Raw genomic sequence first — 21,722 nt, 5'->3', positions numbered from 1 at the left:
CTTTGTTTCTCCACAACCACATATCTGAGCCATAGAAGTCTACAGTTCTTTAATGAAGGAAAACAGCCAATTCAAATACATTTCCGTGTTCAAAATCAAGGTTGAAAAGCCAAAGCAATTCGTGGGAAATAGGACTTGGTTGAAAAAGCTCAGGACTAAATGCTGGGAAACCTGACTTTAAATTATGACTGATTAGATGATTAAGGGCAAATCATTTAGTCCATTTATGCCTCAGTTTTCTCAACTGCAGAATTGGGATAGTCCTTCTACTATCTACCTCTCAAGGTTCTCCCAAGAAAGAACTTAGTAAATTTTAAAGTGATATGTAAATATGAGTTTTCCTTAAGATAAAAAGACACTGGCCCAAGAAATCCAACCTACTAGGCACAGAAAAGCAGCTGAGTTTCCCTCTCACTAGGGTGGGAAACTTGGCAAACTGTAGAACCTATGGCTATTTATCATAGAGCTCTACCACCCTCTGAAGATTTTCCTTATCACTGCCTAATAGATAAGAGGTCAAAGAAATGAACAAACAGTTCTCAAAAGAAGAGATAGCCATATCATAATTATCATAAGAACACTCTAAATCACTAAAAATAAGAAATACAAATCAAACTAAGCCTAAGGCTTCACCACACATCCAGCAGACTGGCAAAAATGACAAAGGATGGGAATAGTCATTGTTGAAAGGGCTGTGGGAAGAAGGGCACACCAGTGCATTGTTGGTACAGCTGTTAATCAGTATAGTCATTTTGGAAAGCAATTTAAAATTATGCAAATAAATTGACTAATCCATACCCTCTGATTTAGAGATTCCACTACTGGGCATATATCTCCTCCAAGGAAGTCATTCATTGATAAGAAAGCCCAAATATACGTTAAAATATTTATAGTCGCACTTTAGAAGCAGCTAAGTGACACAGTTGCTAGAACACTGGGCCTAGAATCAGGAAGACCTGAGTTCAAATCCAGCCTCAGACTGTGTTAGTTTGTTACCTTGGGCAAAGAGTTTCCCAACAGAACCTACCTCTCAGAGTTGTTATGAGTATTAAATGAAATAATATCTGTAAAATGCTAAGCACAGTGCCTGGTACACACAAAGTACTGAATTAGTGTTTATTTTCTTCCCTTTTTTTCTCCTTCCTTCTTTCATTCTTCCTTCATTTTTCCCTTCCTTCCATTCTTTCCTTCCAGAGAAGCAAAGAATTGTAAACAAAGTCAATATTCACTAATTTAGGAATGCCTAAGAAAATTGTGATATATGAATGTAATATAATATTACTGTACTGTAAGAAATGTTGAATCTGATGAATACAGAAAGGAAAAAATGACCTGAAGAGACACAAAATGAAGCAAGCAGAGCAAGAAAAAAAATATACACCATGACTACAATGAATGGAGTATATTTTGGAGAATGGAAAGAACTATTACCAAATAATCAAGTGAATTAAAATAATCCAGTGAATGCTACAAAATTATAGAGAATAACTATGAGCCTAAAGAAGAGAGATGAAAAGACACCTCCCCCATTCCTTTGAAGAGGTGGAAGTTCTATAGGTATGGAACATTGCATATATTTTCAGACTTTCTAGATGTGTTGATCCATTGTGCTGATTTTTTCTCTTCTTTTTTCTTTTTTTCCCCCTTTAAAAAGCAAAGATTTCAATAAAAATTTATTTTAAAAAAGATTTTCCTCATCATCATGTTTGCCCTATCTTTTCTTCCTCACTACCTCTAGTAATGACATTCAGCAAATGACAGTCAATTTATTTCAACAAAACTTTATTAAACACTTACTATGTGCATATTGTACTAAAACCTAGTGTTTCCAAGACACAAAGGAAATAATCTGTACTCAAGTAGCTTATGTTCTAGTGAAAGGTATCACATATACAGATGAGTAAAATCAAAAAGGATGAAAATGTCAAGAACTTGGAGAAAGAAGACAGGTGTTAGAGAGAATGTGACACCAAATTAAGCCTTGAATGAACACAAGTTTTTATAAAACAAAAATAAGGAAGGAACACATTATAGGTATGCAGGACAGCTTTTGCAAATGTAGGTGATGTCACGTCAAGTTTAGGAAACTACTCATAGCCAATCTGGTTAGAACGTACCATCAGTAAAGACGTACTAGTTCAGCTGTGGCCCTTGTCTACTGAATAACCTTCCAGTGGCTCCCTATTGACAACACTAGGTCTAAATGTTATTTCATCTTTATCTCTCATTCTTTAATTTCTAGCTTTTGTGTAATAAGTTCAGTAGTACATGCATATAACTTGCAAATAAGAATAGATATATACATGCGAGGTGTGCTCAAATGTTTTACTGATAGAAGTGTGCAATTCAAAGATATTTAGAAACCCCTGTTCAGGACAATGGGAAGCCAATGAGATTTTTAAACATGGTTGGGACACCAGAAGATCATTCTGAAAATAAAGGTGCCCTATTCTAGGAATTTCTTCCTAAGAGCTTATGCTACCATATTCAAATTGACAAATTTGGAATGATTGACATTAAAAAGCAGAAAACAGGGAGAAAGGAAAAGAAGCGGGTGAAAAGAAAAGAAGCCAAAGCAGTCCCATACTATAGTTGGCTTCTATTCTTCATCTCTGAAATTTTCATTTAATTTTTCAAAAGACTAACCCAAAATAACTTGTGATAGTTAACTAGAGGGAAGTGGAGCAAAGATGGTAGAGTAGCAAGAAACTGTGCAGTTGAGCTCTTCCCACTTAAACTCCTCCAAAGAGGCCTAGAAAAAACACCAGATATAATCCTGAAGGGAATATTCAAGAAAAAGCCACAGTGGGCCATTTTCCCAGGGAGACAGAGAAGTCTGGAGACATTGGGGACTGGGTTCAGGCAGGAGTACTAGGCCACTGTAGTACGTAGAGGCTGAGCACCAGGGGCAAGAGGAGGTCCACACCCACACTTAGGTACCATGATAGAAACAGATGCCACCTGGCAATTTTGTTGTTTACTACTCAGTTCCAGATCATAGATCTAGGGCAGAATAAGCAAGAGACTGGGGTCAAAGGGTAGCATTCCAGGGAAGAGAGCAGGAAAAGGCACTGGGCAGTATCCTGAGAAAGAACAATTTCAAAGGTAAGCAACAGTGCTTGTCCAGAAGACCCCAGGAGCAGAGTGGTATTCAATTCGATCTTCTAACCAACTTTGAAGGCTGAAGGAATAACTAAGGAAGGAATCTCAGATCAAAGCCTGCAGTTCTGTCACTCTGAACCAGAAAAGGTTCTCATGTGACTGATAGGAGGAGCTAAACTCAGCAGTATTCTACTGTTGCTCAAACCCAAACCTGGGTCAGGTTCATGCAGAGTCTATACCAGGGAGTGAGCAATCAGACTTTGCCCTAAATCAAAACCCTGTGTGAGCACTGGATCAAAAAAGAACCAGTACAATGACACCACCATGAAAATTTGTAGGTTTTCCAGCCTGACCTGCTCCTAAATGCCTGGAATAACACAACAACTCGGTGCCCCAAGAAAGCATCAGCAGGACCAGGACTTCCTTTTAGAAGTATACAGAACCTGGCCTTACCATCAAGCCTAAAATCAGGAAGTAGGCTGGAAGAATAAGCAAACAAACAAACAGAACTGCACCATAAAAAACTATTATGGTTACAGGGATGCTCAAGACACAAAAGAATCACTCCAAAACACCTACAAGCAAAGCATCAGGGAAAAATACATATTGTGCAAAAATTCAACTAGAATTCCTGGAAGAAATGAAGCAAGAGTTTAAAAATATATGTATTGATGAAATGAGATTGCTAGAGGAAAAAACTGGAAAAGAGATGAGAGCTATAGAAGAAAGAATTAGAAAGGGAATTAACAGCTTAGCACAAGAGGTACTAAATTTTAGCAAAGTATACCCCATGAAAATTAGAATGGACCATATCCAAGTCAATGACTCCAGGTGACAACAAGAAATACTAAAACTAAAATCAAAAGACTGAAAAAATAGAAAAAAAAAATCTAAGGTATCTCATAAGCAAAAACAGCAACAGATGACAGGACTATTTTAGGAAAGAAATTTAACTCACTGAACTACCTGAATTACATAATTTAAAAAGAAAGAGAGCATAGACATATTTAAAGAAATCCTAAAACTACCCAGATCACTTAAATCCATGTCACCTCCTAAAAGAAATACAAAATAAAAATTCCCAGAAACTTTATATAGCCCAAATTCAGAGCTTCTACATTAAAGAAAAAATACTGCAAGCAGCCAGAAAATAAGAATTTGAGTACTGAGAAGCCACAGTCAGGATCACAAACAATTTAACAGCTTTCACTCAAGAAGCAAAGAGCTTGGAAAATGATATTCCAGAAGACAAAGGATACTGGCTTTCAGAGTCAAGAATAATGTATCAAACTAAACTGAGCATAATGCTAAAGGGGCAAAAATGGATCTTTAATGAAATAGAGAACTTCCAAGCATTCCTAATTAAAAGACCAGAGTTGTAGAGAAGCTGTGAAATTCAAACACTGAAGTTTAAAGATCATAAAAGGTAAATATAACAACAACTTTAAGAGACTAAACATGGATAAACTGATTCCATCCATAATATGGGAAGTTGATATGTGTTCCTTTGAACCCTATAATCATCAGGGGTCACAGAGGGAATCTAATTAAATAAGGCCTGACAATAATTCTGTTATATCTTGATCTTAAGAGAATGGAAAGAGAGGAGGAAAGGAATATACTAAGGGGGAAAGGAAGGTTAGAGAAAATTACCTCACATAATCAGAATATGCAAAAAGAGATATATACAAGCAAGGGGATAGAAAGGGCAGATGACACTTCAATCTGACTCTTATCTGAACTGGTCAAAGGAAGGAAGAATATATCACACACATAGTTTGGATACAGAAATTCATTTCACTCAATAGGGAAATAGGAGAGAAATGGAAGAAGGGAGGTAAATAAAGGCAGGGTAGGGTAATTCTAAGCAAAATGAAACTCTAAGAGCATACGAAAATACTTATACTTCTTTTCTGAGGTCACAAAGGAGAATGTGAGAAAGTATCCATAAACTGGAAAATGGATGAACAAGTTATGTTATACAAATGTGATGGAATAGGATTGTGCTTTTAGGAATGATAAAGAGCATGGTTTCACAAAATCTTAGAAAGACTTGTATGAACTGATACAGAGTGAAGTTAACAGAATCAGAAAAGAACTAGTACAACGACAACACCATGGTAAAGACGATCAATTCTGAAAGACTTTAGGAATTGTGATCAGTATTATGACAAACTATGACTCCAGAGGACTAAAGATGAAACATGGTATTCACCTCCTCAGAGAGAGGTGAAGGACTCAGAATGCTGAATGAGATATATATTTTCTGGATATTGCCAATGCAGAAATTTGTTTTGCTTGACTACAAGTGTTTATAACAGGGATTGTTTTTTCTTTTGTTCTTAACAGGGTGAGAAAGGATGAGGCAGGAGAGAAAGTAGACTTTTTTACTGATTGGGGGGAAATAGATATATGTGTATATATACACACATGTGTATATATGTGTGTATAAATATATGTATTACATATAACATGTGTGTGCACACATATATAAAAAGCATTAACTGTAATCTAGATTTCTTAACTCTACTCCCCTTTGTCCCAGATACTTCCTGGAATTGCAATACCTTTCCCAGTGTAAAGTTGTCATAGGATATGTACATCAACTGGTCTGTAAGAGCATAACAAAAGGGGGGTGGGGGGAGGAAAGATTGCAAAATGAATGAAAGGAAATGTTTACATTTAAGGTTTTACTTTCAGGATTTATATGAATAGATATATAGTGAAGTAATAGTTAATACTAATGCTAGCTACATTTATACAGCATTTTAAGGGTACAAAGTTCTTCACATACATTATCTCATTTGACTATCATACAACCCTGTGATATAGATGCTATTATATTCTTAATTTTATACACAAAGAAACTGAGGCTTAGAAAGGTTAAGGGACCTGCTAAGGGTCACACAGCTTGTGTCGGAGACAGTGCTTCCAAACTCCAAATCCAGCAATCTACACTTGCCACTATACCACAATACTCCTTTAGTAAGCAGAACCTATATAACAATATACACAATGACAATAATGTAAATTGAAGGAACTTTAAAGATTGCTGAATGCTGTGCAATTAAAATGATCAAACTTAGCCCCAGAGAAGACAAGAAAAAGTATACCTCCCTACCTTCTCTGCAGAAGCAGGGGTGTATGGGTATAGAATATTGCATAGACTATTGAATATGTTTGATCTTCTGGTTACTTTGCTGTACTATTTTTTTTCCTCTTTTTTTCCTTCTACTCTTACTCTATGACAAGGAATTAGATCTCTCTCTCATAAACACGCACATATATAATATACACACAAATATACATATTATATATATACACATATATGTATGTGTGTGTGTGTGCGTGTGTACATATATGTATGAATGAGAGAAAGATTTTGAAATCGAGGTGATTTTTAAAATAAGTTTTTGTTTTTCAGGTTTAGGACAAGTACCTTTGCTACAGGGAAAAAGGACCAAAAAGCCAGTGCTATCTCAGCTCACTGGTCTAACATTTCTTCATAGGGTACACTGGAAACTGAATGTTACATACCTTATCAGACATGGTTGATAAGTCAGTTTGTTTGGCTTGGCTGTTTATCTTTGTTAGAGGGAAATGTTCCATTTGAGGATGGGAAGAAATATTAGGAAATGACAGATGTAAACAAGGTGGAAAAAAAGCACCAATAATTTTGGTTTTTAAAGTTACACTAGACAAATGTTCCTTTGCTTAGCTTAGAGGCACAGACCACAGTCCACACTACTGGTCAAGCTTGGCCCCAGATTTGTGTAGAAGAGAAGCAGTGAATACTTACTCACTTTTCCCCTACCAAACCACAGGCAGAAGCAAGCAGCTGACTACTCCTTTAATTTAAACCTTGATCTATCCTGGAAAGAACAAAGCAACCATGGCTGCCAGCAAATGCTTCTCTGGGCCTAAGCAGAACATTCTTTGTTCTTTCTAGTTACTACTAGAAAACAGAAACAAGTAGGTTGGAACTCAATCTGTTCTCTTGGTGAGTTAGGGCCAAAAATGTAGAACTCTAAATTTAAGAAACGTCTAAGTAAGAATCAGATACATGGAAATATAAGCAGGGGCAGCACACAGCACCATAGCATTCAAAGCTACTGAACCTACAGAGAGGAAAAACAGATATTAGGCAGCTTAGAGATAAAATAGGCTTATAAATACATCGAACACTTGCTCACACAGCCTCGGTTCTTCAGCAACTATACCCTTTAGAACAGCGTTCAAGAAAACTTCACTTTACAGTAATTTTTGTAATGCACTAGAATTTTGCAAGAACATTATTCCTCAGATCTATGCAATAACTCTGACACAGTTGATCCCATTTTATAATGAGATACTTCTGGTACTTTTAATAACTTGGTTCCCTTGAATGAAATACTAGTTTCCATACTGTGTTGAAAGATTTCAGGTTTTTTAAAAATGTACCAGGAGAATTTAAACAGACATATTTAAATAGTCTGACAATTTTCTCCTAAATTCTCTCCTACCAGATTTATAGAAGGTATGATTCAGTAAGAATCTTCAATAATTCAAAAAGGTTAAATTAATAGACCAAAACCTATTCTTTATAAAATCTCAACACCAAATAACCTGATGTTAAAGAAGGCAGTTAGTAAAGATAGTCATCTAATAAAAAGACAGGATTTACTTTCCTTACTTATTCAAGTATTTATTACTTTTAAGCTATAATAATTCTAACATTATTAGAAACAATATACCAGTGGCAGGTGGAAGGAGGGGAACACTTTCATGCACAAACTTCAATTATAATATAATTATGTTTCAAATGTGAATAAAACTTTTCAATTTATTTTTTTATTTATTTTCAATTTATTTTTAAAGTCTCAATACAGTGTTTTACTTTAAAAGCAAGACCAGATTAGCATATGCACAAAGCCAAACAAAAAATTAAAGTGACAAGCATCTTCAAAATAAACTTAACCCTCAACAAGCTAGATGTCCAAATATCCACTTTAAAAGGAAAAGTGAAATTGAAAGTTTAAGTTACTCAGGACACTAGAATCAAAGGGAAAATATTATTTGTTCAGAACACATCTTTCTCATTTATTTTAATCCCATACTAAGCATTAAAGATAACATCTACACCTACCTGAAGCTGTGCCACAGCATGGTGGTACCCACCATGCTGAAGAAAAGATGCTTGCAATCACATCAGGTGGAAAGAGTGTGACATTTCTCTGAATCTGAAGTAGATTTAATACTAATGCAAGAAATACTCCAATCAAAAACAGAACTACTCCACGAATCATCAAGTTCATACTCCGACTAGTGACAGAAGAGATGTATGGCCCACACTTTGGAGGCACAGATGAAGCCGTCTCTCTCTCTGCCATAGTTTCATAAGTTCAATAACTTCTAATAATCACAGTAGATAATAGACTTTTCATCAGTACTTCATCTTGTCCTAAATTAGAATCTACCAAAAATCCTGCCAAAAAAAATAAATAAAGGTGAAGAATCAGCATGGATAATTGTTCAACTTTTTACTGAATTCAAAATTACTTATTGAAGAGATTAAATTATGAAATAACTGGATCCTAACTCACATAAATAGTAGCATTATCTACTGAAGAAAGTTAATTTTAAAAGATACAATGTAAACAATGATGAAAAATTATTGTTCAGTTGTTTTAGTAGTGTCCAACCCTTCGTGACCCCATTTGGGGCTTTCTTTTCAGAGCAACTAGAGTAGTTAGCTATTTCCTTCTCCAACTCCTTTTCTAGATGAGGAACTGAGGCAAATAGGGTTAAATGACCTGTCTGGAGGTCACACAGCTGTCTCTGGCCAGATTAGAACTCAGAAAGATGAGTCTTCCTGATCCAGGCCTAGCATTCTTTCTACTGCACCACACTATTGCCTGAAATTAAATTAAATTTTTAAAAATTTTTCATTTTTAGAACAGTTTTCTATTTGGAAAAAACAGTGAGAAAATTATAACATTGGAAAATTTTATAAACAGCTCAGGTAAACAATGGAGAGAAATTAATATGTTGAACTTCTACTAAAGTACAAATTCCTTGGGCCAAAGTTAAACCATTTCTAATTCTTTTGTTTCTCCTTAGTTATATAGGTAGTTGGTTGTAAGAAGTTAGTTCATTCTAAGAATGAGACTTACATTTAGTTCCTTTTTTATAACACAAGTTGATCTGCACAGGCATAACAACCTTTTTAGGTATAATTTTTTTTTTCTGTCAAAAGAAAAAGCTTTGTCTTCAAATTACACAGTCTGATTTTTTGTAGTAGCTAATATGACCTGGAGAACAAAAGTGAATTCTGTAAAGTGCAGGCTGACCTTAGTTACTGATACATACACAGGAGGACCTCACTAAATATATGTATATATGTCCAAGAACATACTAGAGGGTCTTTAGAATAAGGGTGTTAGTTTTTCCATTTTTTTTTTTTGTGAGGCAATTGGGGTTAAGTGACTTGCCCAAGGTCACATAGCCAGTAAGTGTTAAGTGTCTGAGGCCGGATTTGAACTCAGGTACTCCTGAATCCAGGGCCAGTGCTCTATCCACTACGCCACCTAGCTGCCCCAGTTTTTCCATTTATAAAAGAACAAAACCTTTTCATTCAGTCATTTTCTCTTTTAGGAGTCAGTGTTTAAATAACTAAGCTACATAAGCAAATGACATTTGGAGTTATGGCAAACTAGAAATGCTTAATTTTATCCTCTTCAGACACTAACTGAAGAAATCCTCAGATTGGCCAGATTTCAATTCCTATTACAAAATACAAATTCAAATGAAAATAAAAGTCTATGTCTAAATTATCTAAAAAAGCAAAAGCAAAAAAGGAAATGCCTAAATCAAATCATAAAGTGTTTTCCCCAATTCTCTTCATTCAAGTTTAACAATTACTACAGGTGATTTTGTGGGACAGTTGAAGCATGTGCAACATGTTCTAGAGTTGTCTCAATAAAAGAAAATCATCATGTTATAGATTAAACTGTCATAAAGGCCTTTTCAACAGTATTAGGTAACAAGCTGTTTGGTTTTTTTTCACCAATTATCTGGAATAAACCTAATGGACTAAATTTCAAATAAGACCCAAAAAGTTGTTTGAGAAGCTTCTGTAGAACTTAAATGGCATTTTCCTAAAGGAGAACAATGTAATTACCTTTTAAAGACCAATATTAATATAGCTACATGAAGCATTTCAAGTTATAATACTGTCTTTTTGCTTTTGGGAAAAAATATAGTACATGAGTTTTACAAAGAGTAAAGGAATGCATGAAAGACAATACCCAGTCCCAACTTATGAACAGAAGTGTTCTAAATATTAATATTTAAGTGAGCAGTTTGGAAGTTTGATTGCCTTTACCTACAGAAATGGTACATACTATACCATATATAATATATTATATGTATGTGTATGTGTGTGTATATATATATATATATATATATATATATATATATATATACATATATGTGTGTGGTTAGATAGTTCTACCAGCTAGTTAAGTCATACTGTTCTATAGCTCAAACTAGATTATAAACCATATAATGACAGGTCGTTTGCTAGAGAGTAGAGGATGATGGGTTTAGAGGCAGGAGAACTGAATTCCAATCCTGCTCTGCCACTTATTAGTAAGCAAAGTGACCAGGACAAGTCACTTCATTTCTCAGAGCCTCTCTTTCTTGGTCATAAAATGGGAAATGAGGATGTGGAATAAAAAGCATTTTGTGAACCTTACAGCACTACATAAATGTCATTATCATCATTTAGAAGACCGATTTCATGGTGAAATGTGCTTTCCCCTAACTGGAGATACCAGGGATGAATCCTCAGCTGGACCAGCACTGAGATGGTATGAGAGCTAGAGCCACTCTCTGGAAGAGGAAGCAGGGGGAGTTCCATAGATGAAACTCTAGGACTGACTGAACAAGTGCTAAAACATATGTATTTATGATATGCAAAATAATCATTAAGGTAGGGACTGTCTCTATAGAGCAGAATTAATTTTAACAGTTTTGTCTTGTAGGCTGCTCCAAATGAGTTAGTTACCAAAAGCACCAGAATGAAACAACTTCAGCTATATATTCCCACAGCAGGACCCCCAAAATCCATACTAATCTGAATAGTCTGTACTGAATACTGTACTCCTAAAATGAAATATTTTTGAAAAGAAAAAATAAATATGTATACTGAAAAATAATACTAATCATAAAAATTCCATTCAGGTTTTATCCTCTCCAGATTTAAGGAGGAAACGTATGATCTATGTTTAAATGCATAAAGTAAAGCCAATTATATTGAAATATAGTCATTATTAGGGCAGCTACATGACGAAGTGGATAGAGCACCAGCCCTGGAGTCAGGAGTACCTGAGTTCAAATCCGGTCTCAGACACTTAACACTTACTAGCTGTGTAACCCTGGGCAAGTCACTTAACCCCAACTGCCTCACTAAATATATGTATATATAGTTATTACAAGTTCATGAATCCCATATTAAGAACTCTTTTAGAGTCTTTTAATCTCTTAGCAACTTCCTAAAATTTTTACTTATACTAGTCTACTTATACTAACTACTGCTACTCTTTACATAAGCCTAACCTACTGCATTCATATAATTCTAGTTCATCTATATATAACCTTTATAACTGAAAGAATCCATGTTTCATGTAATAGCTTGAAAAAGATCTCAGAAAGTACGAGACCACCTCTCTGAGTAGCAAAATAAAGGTTCCATAAAATTAATCATAAGGTCAGAATAATTTTAAAGATGTAAGGGACATTTTAGGGACCCAACCCCAACCCTCTCATTTTAGAGATAAAGAAACAAACCCACAGGCCAAACTTTGTAAAGAGAAAACAAAATAGAAAGTCTGCTAGACAGCCAAAGAATTCACCACCAAGCCTGGCCAGCAGCCTCAAAAATAAACCCTGCTGGTCACTAAGAAAATTCAGTAAAAGAGTTGATTTAGGTGGATCAAATGCTGATCCTTCAATAGTATTTTTATGGGAAAAAAAGATTCAAAGTGCATGTGTAGTTGCTGATTGTGGATTAAGAGTATGATTTCATATACAAAGATATAACATAAAATGTTATATAAAATGTGATATAAAATGTGGCTAGTCTAACACCCTGAATATATAGAAGAAGAATGTAAGGTTTAGAGGTTAAGCAACCTGCCAAATATCACACAGGTAGTAACTCTTCATGTTCAAGGGTCTGGGTTCTATTTGCAAAGCAACCACTATAAATTGTAATTAATTTTGAAATACATAGGATTGTATATCTAGAGCTTTTCCCTCACGAGTAAGAAAACTGAGGACTAGGGAAATGAAGTGACAGTCCCAAGGTCACCAAGGTAATTATAAGGATCACTGGTAGAATTTGAACCCAGATCCTTTGACTTCAGATTCAATATTCTTTCCACTGTACCATGTTGCCTACTCAGGGTCCTTAGCAAGTCATTTAAACAAGATGAAAAGCAAAATCTTATCTACTCTATAACAAGGAAACAGGATTCTCAGGGAATAAAGTTAACAAAGGATAGAATAGATATGATAGAGAAATGTTTATTCATAATAGATATAACTTCAAGGTTAAATTTTGCTATTTAACCACCTTTCTTTTCGGGTTAACTTTTCCTAAATAGTTGTAATGACATGCACCTTGGAGGGGGGAAAAAACCCAAACAAATGAACTAAAGTCAGGTGATATAAGGTGATATAGGTGATAAGGTGATATAACTACAGTACTCTCCATGTTCAAATGATTACTGAAGACCCTATACTATGTGTATTTCCTAAGATAACCTGTATTCAGGATCTTCTGACAGAGAAGCTATAAAAATAATGAAGTCAAATTACTACCTCACTCCTCTTTCATACAGTTAATCACTGCAATGCTTTCTTAATTAGGACTGTATTCCTAAAATAGTAGTAACATTATCATTAAACTAATTCAGCAAGTCTGGTAAACCAAGCAGCTTAACTCTTCTTAAATTAAAACAAATTCAATTCAGAAGGTAACTAAGCAGGGTTAAATATTTTAACTTAAACACACTAAGGAAAAAAGATATGCACCATAAAACTAGAAAAATAACTTAATGTTGTCCACTTCACATTAAAATCTACTAAGAGCCTCCCAGATGCAAATATACTCCCTAGGAAACAGTCAGAAACTCAGTAACTAAAAGACTTTCCCATTCCACTACTGTTTTTCAATGACAAATGCCATCAACATTTGGAATTTGTTTTCAGATGACATTTAAGTTTTCCTTTTCAAATAAAAATATTTTACCCTTTATGTTCAATGAAGATATCTACAAAAGCTGCAGCTATCATATTTTGGAAATCTCCTTCTTTCCAAATAAACATCAGTCATGATCCAAACACTTTACTTCAGAAGTGCTCTATAAACAACTTTGACAGAAAATGCTACTGAAAAAAAAAATGTACAAGTAAAGAACAGATGGAGGAAAAACTGAAGGGAGAAGAAATGAGTTAATCTGATTTTTCTCCTCTCTGATCCCTACCAATCTCTTCTCCACTCTTTTGTGCCCAATGGTTTATCAGCCAAACCAAAAAACCTGAAATAATAATCAATTACAACTTGACCTACTTCTCTCAAAAATTAAAAAGTACATTTTCCTTTGTAATTCTGAATTCATCTTTTTCCTAAACAAACTTCAGTATCTAAAAGAATCCCTACTCCTTCACCACCCTCCTTTCTAGCAATGTGTGAGATACAGCTCAGAAACAGTTCTTTAAATAACAACCACCACCTTGATCGTTTTACTATTTCTTAAAAGCTTCTTTGGGGGAAAAAAAAAACAAAAAAACAAACAAACAACTGTTTCCCAGAACTAAGTTTCAACACTTCCTGGACAGTTGCAACCAATATAGTATCTAGCAAAGCATGTCAATTCCCATGGCTCATAACCCCCCCACTCCTCCGTTACCAACATTCAACTTAGAGGACACAAGCGAGTGTTACCCTTAGTCTCTCTCTATGCACACGGGGTTATTCACCCACTTCCCAACCATTCGTATCCAGGTCGCACCCCCCACTTCCCCACAGACTCCCCGAGCCTGCAGTATCCCCATGCCCATCCCAGGACAGAAGCTACCTGCGCATCCATCTCGGCAGCCTGACACCCAAGCGCCTACTGACCTCCTTCCCCTGCCCGCAGACTCAGCTCCCGCAGAGACCTAAGCCAGCATCCCGGGGCTCGCAGCCTCCCGGATCCCTGCGATCCCCGCCCCCACCCCCACCACCTCGCAGACGCGGGCCCCCACCTTCCTCCTCCCAGCCAGGATCCCCCAGCCCCACGCTGCGCCTCCCCGCTCCTCTCCAGCCCCCCGCGACCCGGCCTCCATCCCCGGCCGTCACGGCTCGGGGCTCCCCGCCAATGCCAAGCCCCCTGGAACCGCCGGGGCCTCCAGCAAGCCGACGCATCACCGAGGGGGGGGGGTGGGGGGGGTCCTGTGGCAAGGGCCGCCTCTCTCAGGCCGGACCCTTCAGCGCCCGGTGCCGCCGCCGGAGCCTCCCCCCGCCCCTCCCCGCCCCCAATAACTCACCCCAGCTTCCGCCATCTTCCCCGGCCGGGCCCCCCCCCCACCATCACCACCACCGGCCGCCACTCCCCCCCGCCGGGTTCCCCTGAACTCCGCCCCCCCTTCTCTCTTGTGCGCCTGCGCAGCCGCGGAGACTCCGGGCAGGGCGACTTCCGGCGGGCGCGCGTTCTGACTTCTGAGCTGGAGGCCCGCGAGTCCTGGCACTGTAACTTCCGGTCTCCGCGGAGGTGGCGCTGGCTGGGCCCGATGAGTTGGCTCCGTCAGGGCTCCTGTGACTGGGCAGGGAATGGGATGAGAAAACGGCCCACTCGCCGTGGGCGGGGGTAAGGGAGACGTGCACACGCACACGCACACACTCGCGGGGCTGCCGTGAGCCTGACCTGCCCGGAGGCCCGACGTGGGGGTGGAGGCGTAGGTTGCCCAGGCCGAGTTGACAGCCGCTGCCGTCAGGCTCACGGCAGTCTCCGGGCTGTGTCTGCAAAAGTCACGTGCTCCTAGGTCCGGAGTGGGAAATCATGGAGCCCAACCCCCTCCCTTCATAAATTTAGAAACTTAGGCCCAAAGAGGGTAATGACTTTCCCAAGGTCACACAGGCAGCCTGGCCTGACTTGAATCGGGTTGATGTGACGCTGAAGTCTAGCTCTCAGTCAATCAAATAAGCAGTTGTAAAACGCCTACTATTTGCTAACGGGGCAACTAGGTGGTGCAGTTTGATCCCTACTGGCTTCAGTTCTTCATGTGTAAAAATGGGGATACACTGAAGAAGGAAATGGCAAACCACTCCAGTATCTTTGCCAAGAACAGCCCTTAGCCAGCCCATGAGGTCACGTAGAATAATAGGACAGGACTGAACAGCTACGGGCGCTCAAGCTAAACCGTCTGGATGCAAATAAAACGGGACCCAAGAGCTGCCCTGACTTGGAACCTAAACAGGCTCTGAGATGTTGGAACAGGAGCTTCTGCTGGGAGCCCCTTGAATGGACAAAAGAATGTTTATCAAATGAGATAACTTGCGAATTCCTTTGCAAACCTTGAAGTTCTACTACATGCCAATTTTTTTTTAAAGGTTGCCTTTTGAAAGGTGGGAAATTAGGCACGTTATTCATTTTATACCATCTTAGGACCATAAAAGTTACCAGGAAGAAACGCCTCGAATCATTAGAATATTAGAGTCTGAAGTCGTCCTTGAGGTCAGTTTACGTCACACCTCGTTTACCAGTGGGATTATAGAGAGATTAAGTGATTTGCCAAAGGTCATTCAACCTGTTAAGTGACACAGCCTTGAGAGACTTGGTTTCCTGATTCAGTCTTCTTTCCATGCTGCCTCACTTTATTTTGCCTTTAGCAGTATGTTTGAAAATATTCTCCAGTTGTTTAAGTGTGTTTTGTTTTTCTTAACAAGACTGTCTTCTCCTTGAGGGCAAGGATTATAGTCTAGTATTTCATAATTCCCCACAGTGCAGAGCACTGGATTTGTATTAAGATGACCTGGGTTGGGGACAGCTAGGTGGTGAAGTAGATAGAGCACCAGCCCTGGAGTCAGGAGGACCTGACTTTAAATCAGGCCTCAGACACTTGACACTTACTAGCTGTGTGACCCTGAGTAAGTCACTTAACCCCAATCACCTTACCAAAAAAAAAAAAAATGACCTGGGTTGGAATTCTGACTTTACTCTTTACTTCATGAGCAATTCTCTTTAATCATTTGTAAAAATGAAGCAGTTCAACTAGATATCCGAAAGACCTTTAAGTTCTAAATCTATGATGCTATGATTGTAGCTATTGAGTAGTTCAGAACCCCAGACTTCCCAGAATCTAATTTTTAAGTTATTTTATGACATCAACACTTAAATCCCTTGATATTCAGAAGTTCAAGCTCCTGGTGTGTCTAAAGTGTGTTTTGTGACATCATCATTAAACAGTTATGGTGAATGACTAAAGAGTGTCCTGAGGAACTCTTAACCTCTTAAAAAAATACAAGAGAAGCCTCTTTTATGGAATTTATAGAATACCTAGCAAATTGGCATATTATCTTTTAATTGTGACTACCTTTAGAATGTACCTGAACGATGTAATCTGTGCTGGGCACAGGAGAGTTCCATTGTTGCTAGAAGTTTGTACAGTTTATGATCAGTTGATTAGGAGGGGTAGGGGAAGAGAGAGGGGACAGTAAGATAGTTTTTCAAATTTTTAAGCTTAATCAGGGCAATCTTTCCTGAAAGATAAGGGGAAAACGAAGTCAGTATTCAACAAATTGACTTAACAGATATTTATGTTGGCCCTTGTTTTCTCTTTTAGTCTTATGTATTATCTCCTTTATATTATATGCTCCTAGTGAATGGGAATTGTATGAATATATTAGGCCAGATATGGTAATCCTAAGAAAATAAAATATTCAAAAATAGTCTCATTAAGAATACATAAATAATATGTATACAAAACAACTGTTCTTTCCTCTCCTTCCCTACTCCCATTGCCTTAGCCAAGGCTTTCATACATCTTAATAGGGCCTTCAGGAAATCTTAAAGAAAACCAGTAGACAATATAACTTCTCCATGTTCCTGATGCCCTGTTTCATTTATCGCATTCTATGGTGATTGGGCATAGAAATGAGAAAATCCCAAGTGAGCTAATTTCCAAAATGTTATGGGGAAATAGGTGGGGGTTTGGGAAAGGGGTAGGGGTTTAGGGGCTTGGGGTCCTTAGGAATTCCTCTTTAAAGAATTACACCCTCATGAACACAAATCCAATTAGAATAAAATAATAGTTTATTTAGGTGCTAGGGAAAGGAAACCAAGAGAGAAATCCTTGGACTTGTTCTCATGAAGAGAAGGCATGGCACTGAGATACCTATCTCCTCAAGCAGGAGACAGGTCCTTTTTGGGGAGGAGAAGGGGGAATTTGTGGGGCAGTGGGGGTTAGGTGACTTGCCCTGGGTCACACAGCTAGTAAATGTCAAGTGTCTGAGGCCGTATTTGAACTCAGGTCCTCCTGAATCCAGGGCCAGTGCTTTATCCACTGTGCTACCCAGCTGCCCCAAGATAGGTCCTTTTATAGAGGTCCATGGTGGTCCGATGAGGTAATTGTCTGACTGGAAAGTTCCTCTATTGAGGGAGGACCATCCCCCACTGATGGTGGCTGGGGGAGTTAAGTTGTCGTCTCACTCCTCCTCCTACCACATAGGCAGCAGCCACACCTAATCTTATCTCCCCAGGGGTGGGGGAAACTAGAATGAAGGGTGGTGGTCCTGGAGCTGGCTCAGTCCCGATTCAGCGCCACTTATCATCTCTTTAGGTGTGTCTATCCTTTGGTTTAGTTTCTCAAGAAGGTTCTTTTGATTTACCCCAGTAAATTTCTGGGGTACCCAGGGCCATTCAAATGAGATACCCAGGCCATAACACAAAACCAAATTAACTCTTTTGGAAATAGGACTATTCTAAGTAATCTATGACATATTTTAGTAGGACAAACCCTGGATTAAGTGTTAGGAAGACTAGATTTTAATCCTGGCTCTCACTGACAAGCTGTATGATCCTGGGCAGTCATATAACTTCATTGGGCCTCAGTTTCCTCATCTGTAAAATGAAGGAATTGGATTAAATGATCATTATCTTTCCCCTACAATTTAGTGGGTCCAAAACAATTTATCTCCCCCCCCCCTTACCAACTCTCTTCCCAATGTCCTTGTTATGGACAAGGATACCACCATCCTCCCAGTCACCTCTTCCTTCTCACTCTCCCCAAGTACACAATCTGTTGCCAAATATTGCCGTTTCTACTTTAACAGTATCTCTTAAACGCTTCCTCTTCGGGGCAGCTAGATGTCGCAGTGGATAGAGCACCAGCCCTGGAGTCAGGAGTACCTGAGTTCAAATCTAGCCTCAGACACTTAACACTTACTAGCTGTGTGACCCTGGGCAAGTCACTTAACCCCAATTGCCTCACTTAAAAAAAAAAAATACTTCCTCTTCACTCACATATCCACAACTCTAGTCAAGGCAATATCACCTCTGGCCTGCACTACTATAATAGGCTTCTAACTCAAACCTCTGCATCTTCTCTCCCTTTCCAATCTACCATCCACTCAGCTGCCAAGGTGATTTTTCTATTGAAGGCTTGACCCTGTCAACTCTTCCATCTATCCCCAGCCATGAACTCCAGTGTCACCTTATTACCTCCAAAATCTAATGTAAACTCTTTTTTTGGGGGGGGGGGGGGGCGGCATTTAAAGCTCTTCCTAACTTTCCTTCTACTATCTTTCAGTTGTCTTTTACTTTTCTATACACACTGCAGTTCAGCAACAATGAAATGTTGCTGCTAGCTAGCAGTTGCTGCTAGAACAAAACACTACATCTCTCTTTTCCTTGCCTTTGTACTTGCTATCTTCTACACCCAGAATGCTTAGCCCATTGCCTTCACATCTTAATTTCCCTATTCGAAATTCAACTAAAATCCTACCTACATAAGGAAGCCTTTCCACATTCCCCAAACCCCTCAAACCCTAATACTTTCCCTTCTCAGATTGCCTTTCATCTTTGATTTTATTTTTAAAAGTATATTCGATTTTTTTCAATCAGCAAAAATCTGCCTTCTTAACCTCCCACTGCAACCCTCCTCCCCATTACAAATATGTATAGTTCATCAAAACAAACTTCCATATTGACCGTGTCCAAAAAAAAAAAAAATTGTCTCAGTCTGCACTCTGAGACCTTCATCTCTGAAACACGAGGTAGGTCACAGGTTTCATCATTAGTCCTTTGGAATTGTGGTTGACCATTATGATAATGAATTCCTCATTCTGTCAGTGTTATTTGCCTTTACCATATAACTGTCATATAAATGCTTCTGTTCTCTTCACTTGGTATCAGATCATACAAGTCTTCCCAGGTTTCTCTGAAATCATCCCCTTCATCATCTATTACAATAGTGTTTCATCACATTTATATACTATACCTTGTTCATCCATTCACCAATTTATGGGTTGTCCCTCAAATTGCCACCTCAAAAGAGCTATAAATATTTATGTACATCCTTAGAGTTAATACTTTGCTTAGGACTCAATCCCCAACTCGATCTACCCTCCCTGCTTCTCCCCTTTCTCTTCTGTTCTTCACTGAATGAAATATATTTCTGTACCCAACTGTATATGTCAATGTGTATTCTTCCTTCCTTTAACCAGTTCAGTTAAGAGTAAGGTTAAAGGTCAGCTGCTGTACCCTACCTCATTTTCACTTGATAGAGGTCTACTTCTGTACCCTAATTATGTAAGAGCATTTTTTCCTAACCTTCCTTTCCCTTTCCTATTCGACAAGGGTATCCCTTTTCCCCCTCTTTGGATTCTTTTCTTAAAATCAAGACAAAACAGAACCACTCCTGGGACCTGTCTATTTAGACTGCCTCAGTGACCCCCTGATGATGGTAGGACTCAGAAAGGACACATGAATCATCTCCCTATAGAATGCAAACAGTTTATCCTTGTTTAGTCAATCATCATTGTTCATTCATATTCACCAGTCTGTTTCTCTTAACTCCTGTATTTGAGCTTCAAAGGTTCTACACCGCTCTGCTGGTATTTTTATCAAGAATGATTGGAAGTCCTCTTTTGCATTAAAAGTCTATTTTCCCCCTTATAGTGATTTACTTAATTTTGCCGTATAAGTTATTTTTGGCTGTAAGCCTATATCCTTTGCCTTCTAGAAAAACATCCCTAGTTTTCCAGTACTTAAAGCTGGAGGCTAAGTCATGTGTGATCCTGACTGTGGCTTATTGGTACTTGAATTCTGTCAGCCTGCAGTATTTTTTTCTTTGATCTTGAAGCTCTGGATTTGGGCTGCAGTTTTTTGGGAGGGGTTTCTTTCAGAAAGTGACTGCTGGATTCTTTCTATTTCTACTTTGCCCTCTGATTCTAAGGGATCTGGGCAATTTTCTTTTGTGATTGAAACATTATTCTATGCTCTTTTTTTAGTCATATCATTCATATAGTTCAATCCTTAAATTTTTTTCCTCCTCAATCTGTTGTCTGGGTCAGTTGTTTTTGCTATAAGATACTTTACATATCTTCTATTGTTTCCAGCTTTTTCATTTTGTTTTAATATTTCCTGTTGTCTCGTGGAGCCATTGGCTTTGATATGTGGCCCATTCTAATTTTCAGGGAATGTGTTGCTTGGACAGGATTTTGTACCTTCTGTGCCAAACTCTTCATTTTTTTTTCCCAATCCTTTCTTCCATAGTTCTCATTTTCTCCCAGTTTTTTTCCTCTGGCAATCTCATTTATTAAAAAAAAAAAAACTTTAAAAACAAACGAACAAAAAAAAAACACCTCTTGCTTTGTCCCTTCCAGGAATTTTCTCTGAAGCTTTGCTTGTGGATGTTTTGGAGTCAGTATTCCTACCACAATGGTGGGATTCTTTTTTTTTTGCTTGTTTGTTTGCTTATTCTTCCAGACTACTTCCTGACTTTAGACTTGATATTAAAGCTGGGCTCTCCCACACTTCTGGAAGAAAGGTTTAGGCTGGCCCTTTCTTACAATATTAAGTGTTGTATTATTCCAGGATCTCAGGTACAGTCTGGGAGCATGAAAGCTTTTGGTGCTCCCAGATTGGACTGATTCCTGGCAAAGTCTGATCACTGAAGTGCAGTGAATAGAACCAGGAGAATAATTTATATATAACAGCAGTATTGTAAAGATAATCTATTTTGAAAGAGAGTTATTCAAATCAGCACAACTACCAACCACAATTCCGAAGAACTTATGGTAAAACATGCTATCCACTTCCAGAAAGAGGACAGATAATTTCAGAGTGCAAATTGAAGCATATTTTCTTTTATTTCTCTGTTTCTGTTCTTCTATTGAAAGATGGCATGGGGGAAGGAGAGAAGAGGATGATTAGTGCAGAAATTTGTTGTATGTCTGTACAGATTTGTAATGGGTTTTATTTTTCTTGTCTTCTCACTGGGTGAGGGAGTGGGAAGGAGGAGGAAGAGAATATGGAACTGAAAATAAAATAAAATTGAATTTTTTAAAAAGTCTGATTACAGCTCCCCTCCCC

At 38.2% G+C, this 21,722-nt stretch overlaps 1 protein-coding gene across 7 annotated transcripts in view; it reads right to left on the bottom strand.

Annotated features, from left to right (window-relative positions):
- INSIG2 (insulin induced gene 2) overlaps positions 1 to 15,077 on the bottom strand; it is a 32,767-nt gene extending 17,690 nt beyond the window's left edge. The window contains exons 1-2 of one of the 7 annotated variants that reach the window (XM_043992260.1): positions 15,054 to 15,077; positions 8,228 to 8,566 (exon numbers count right to left, since the gene is read on the bottom strand). In XM_043992260.1, coding sequence (XP_043848195.1) covers positions 8,228 to 8,471 — 244 coding nt within the window. In that variant the 5' untranslated portion in view covers positions 8,472 to 8,566; positions 15,054 to 15,077. Of the gene's footprint in view, positions 1 to 8,227; positions 8,567 to 9,254; positions 10,465 to 13,396; positions 14,143 to 14,225; positions 14,266 to 14,394; positions 14,479 to 14,676; positions 14,737 to 15,053 lie in introns of those variants that run through there. The other 6 variants (XM_043992257.1, XM_043992261.1, XM_043992258.1 and 3 more) reach the window with 6 other exon arrangements.
- Between the last annotated feature and the right edge of the window lie 6,645 nt (positions 15,078 to 21,722).

Source organism: Dromiciops gliroides, chromosome 3 (assembly GCF_019393635.1).
Source record: "Dromiciops gliroides isolate mDroGli1 chromosome 3, mDroGli1.pri, whole genome shotgun sequence".
Lineage (NCBI taxonomy): Eukaryota > Metazoa > Chordata > Mammalia > Microbiotheria > Microbiotheriidae > Dromiciops > Dromiciops gliroides.
Note: the sequence above shows the minus strand (reverse complement) of the source record. Positions and strands in the feature narration are given on the sequence as shown.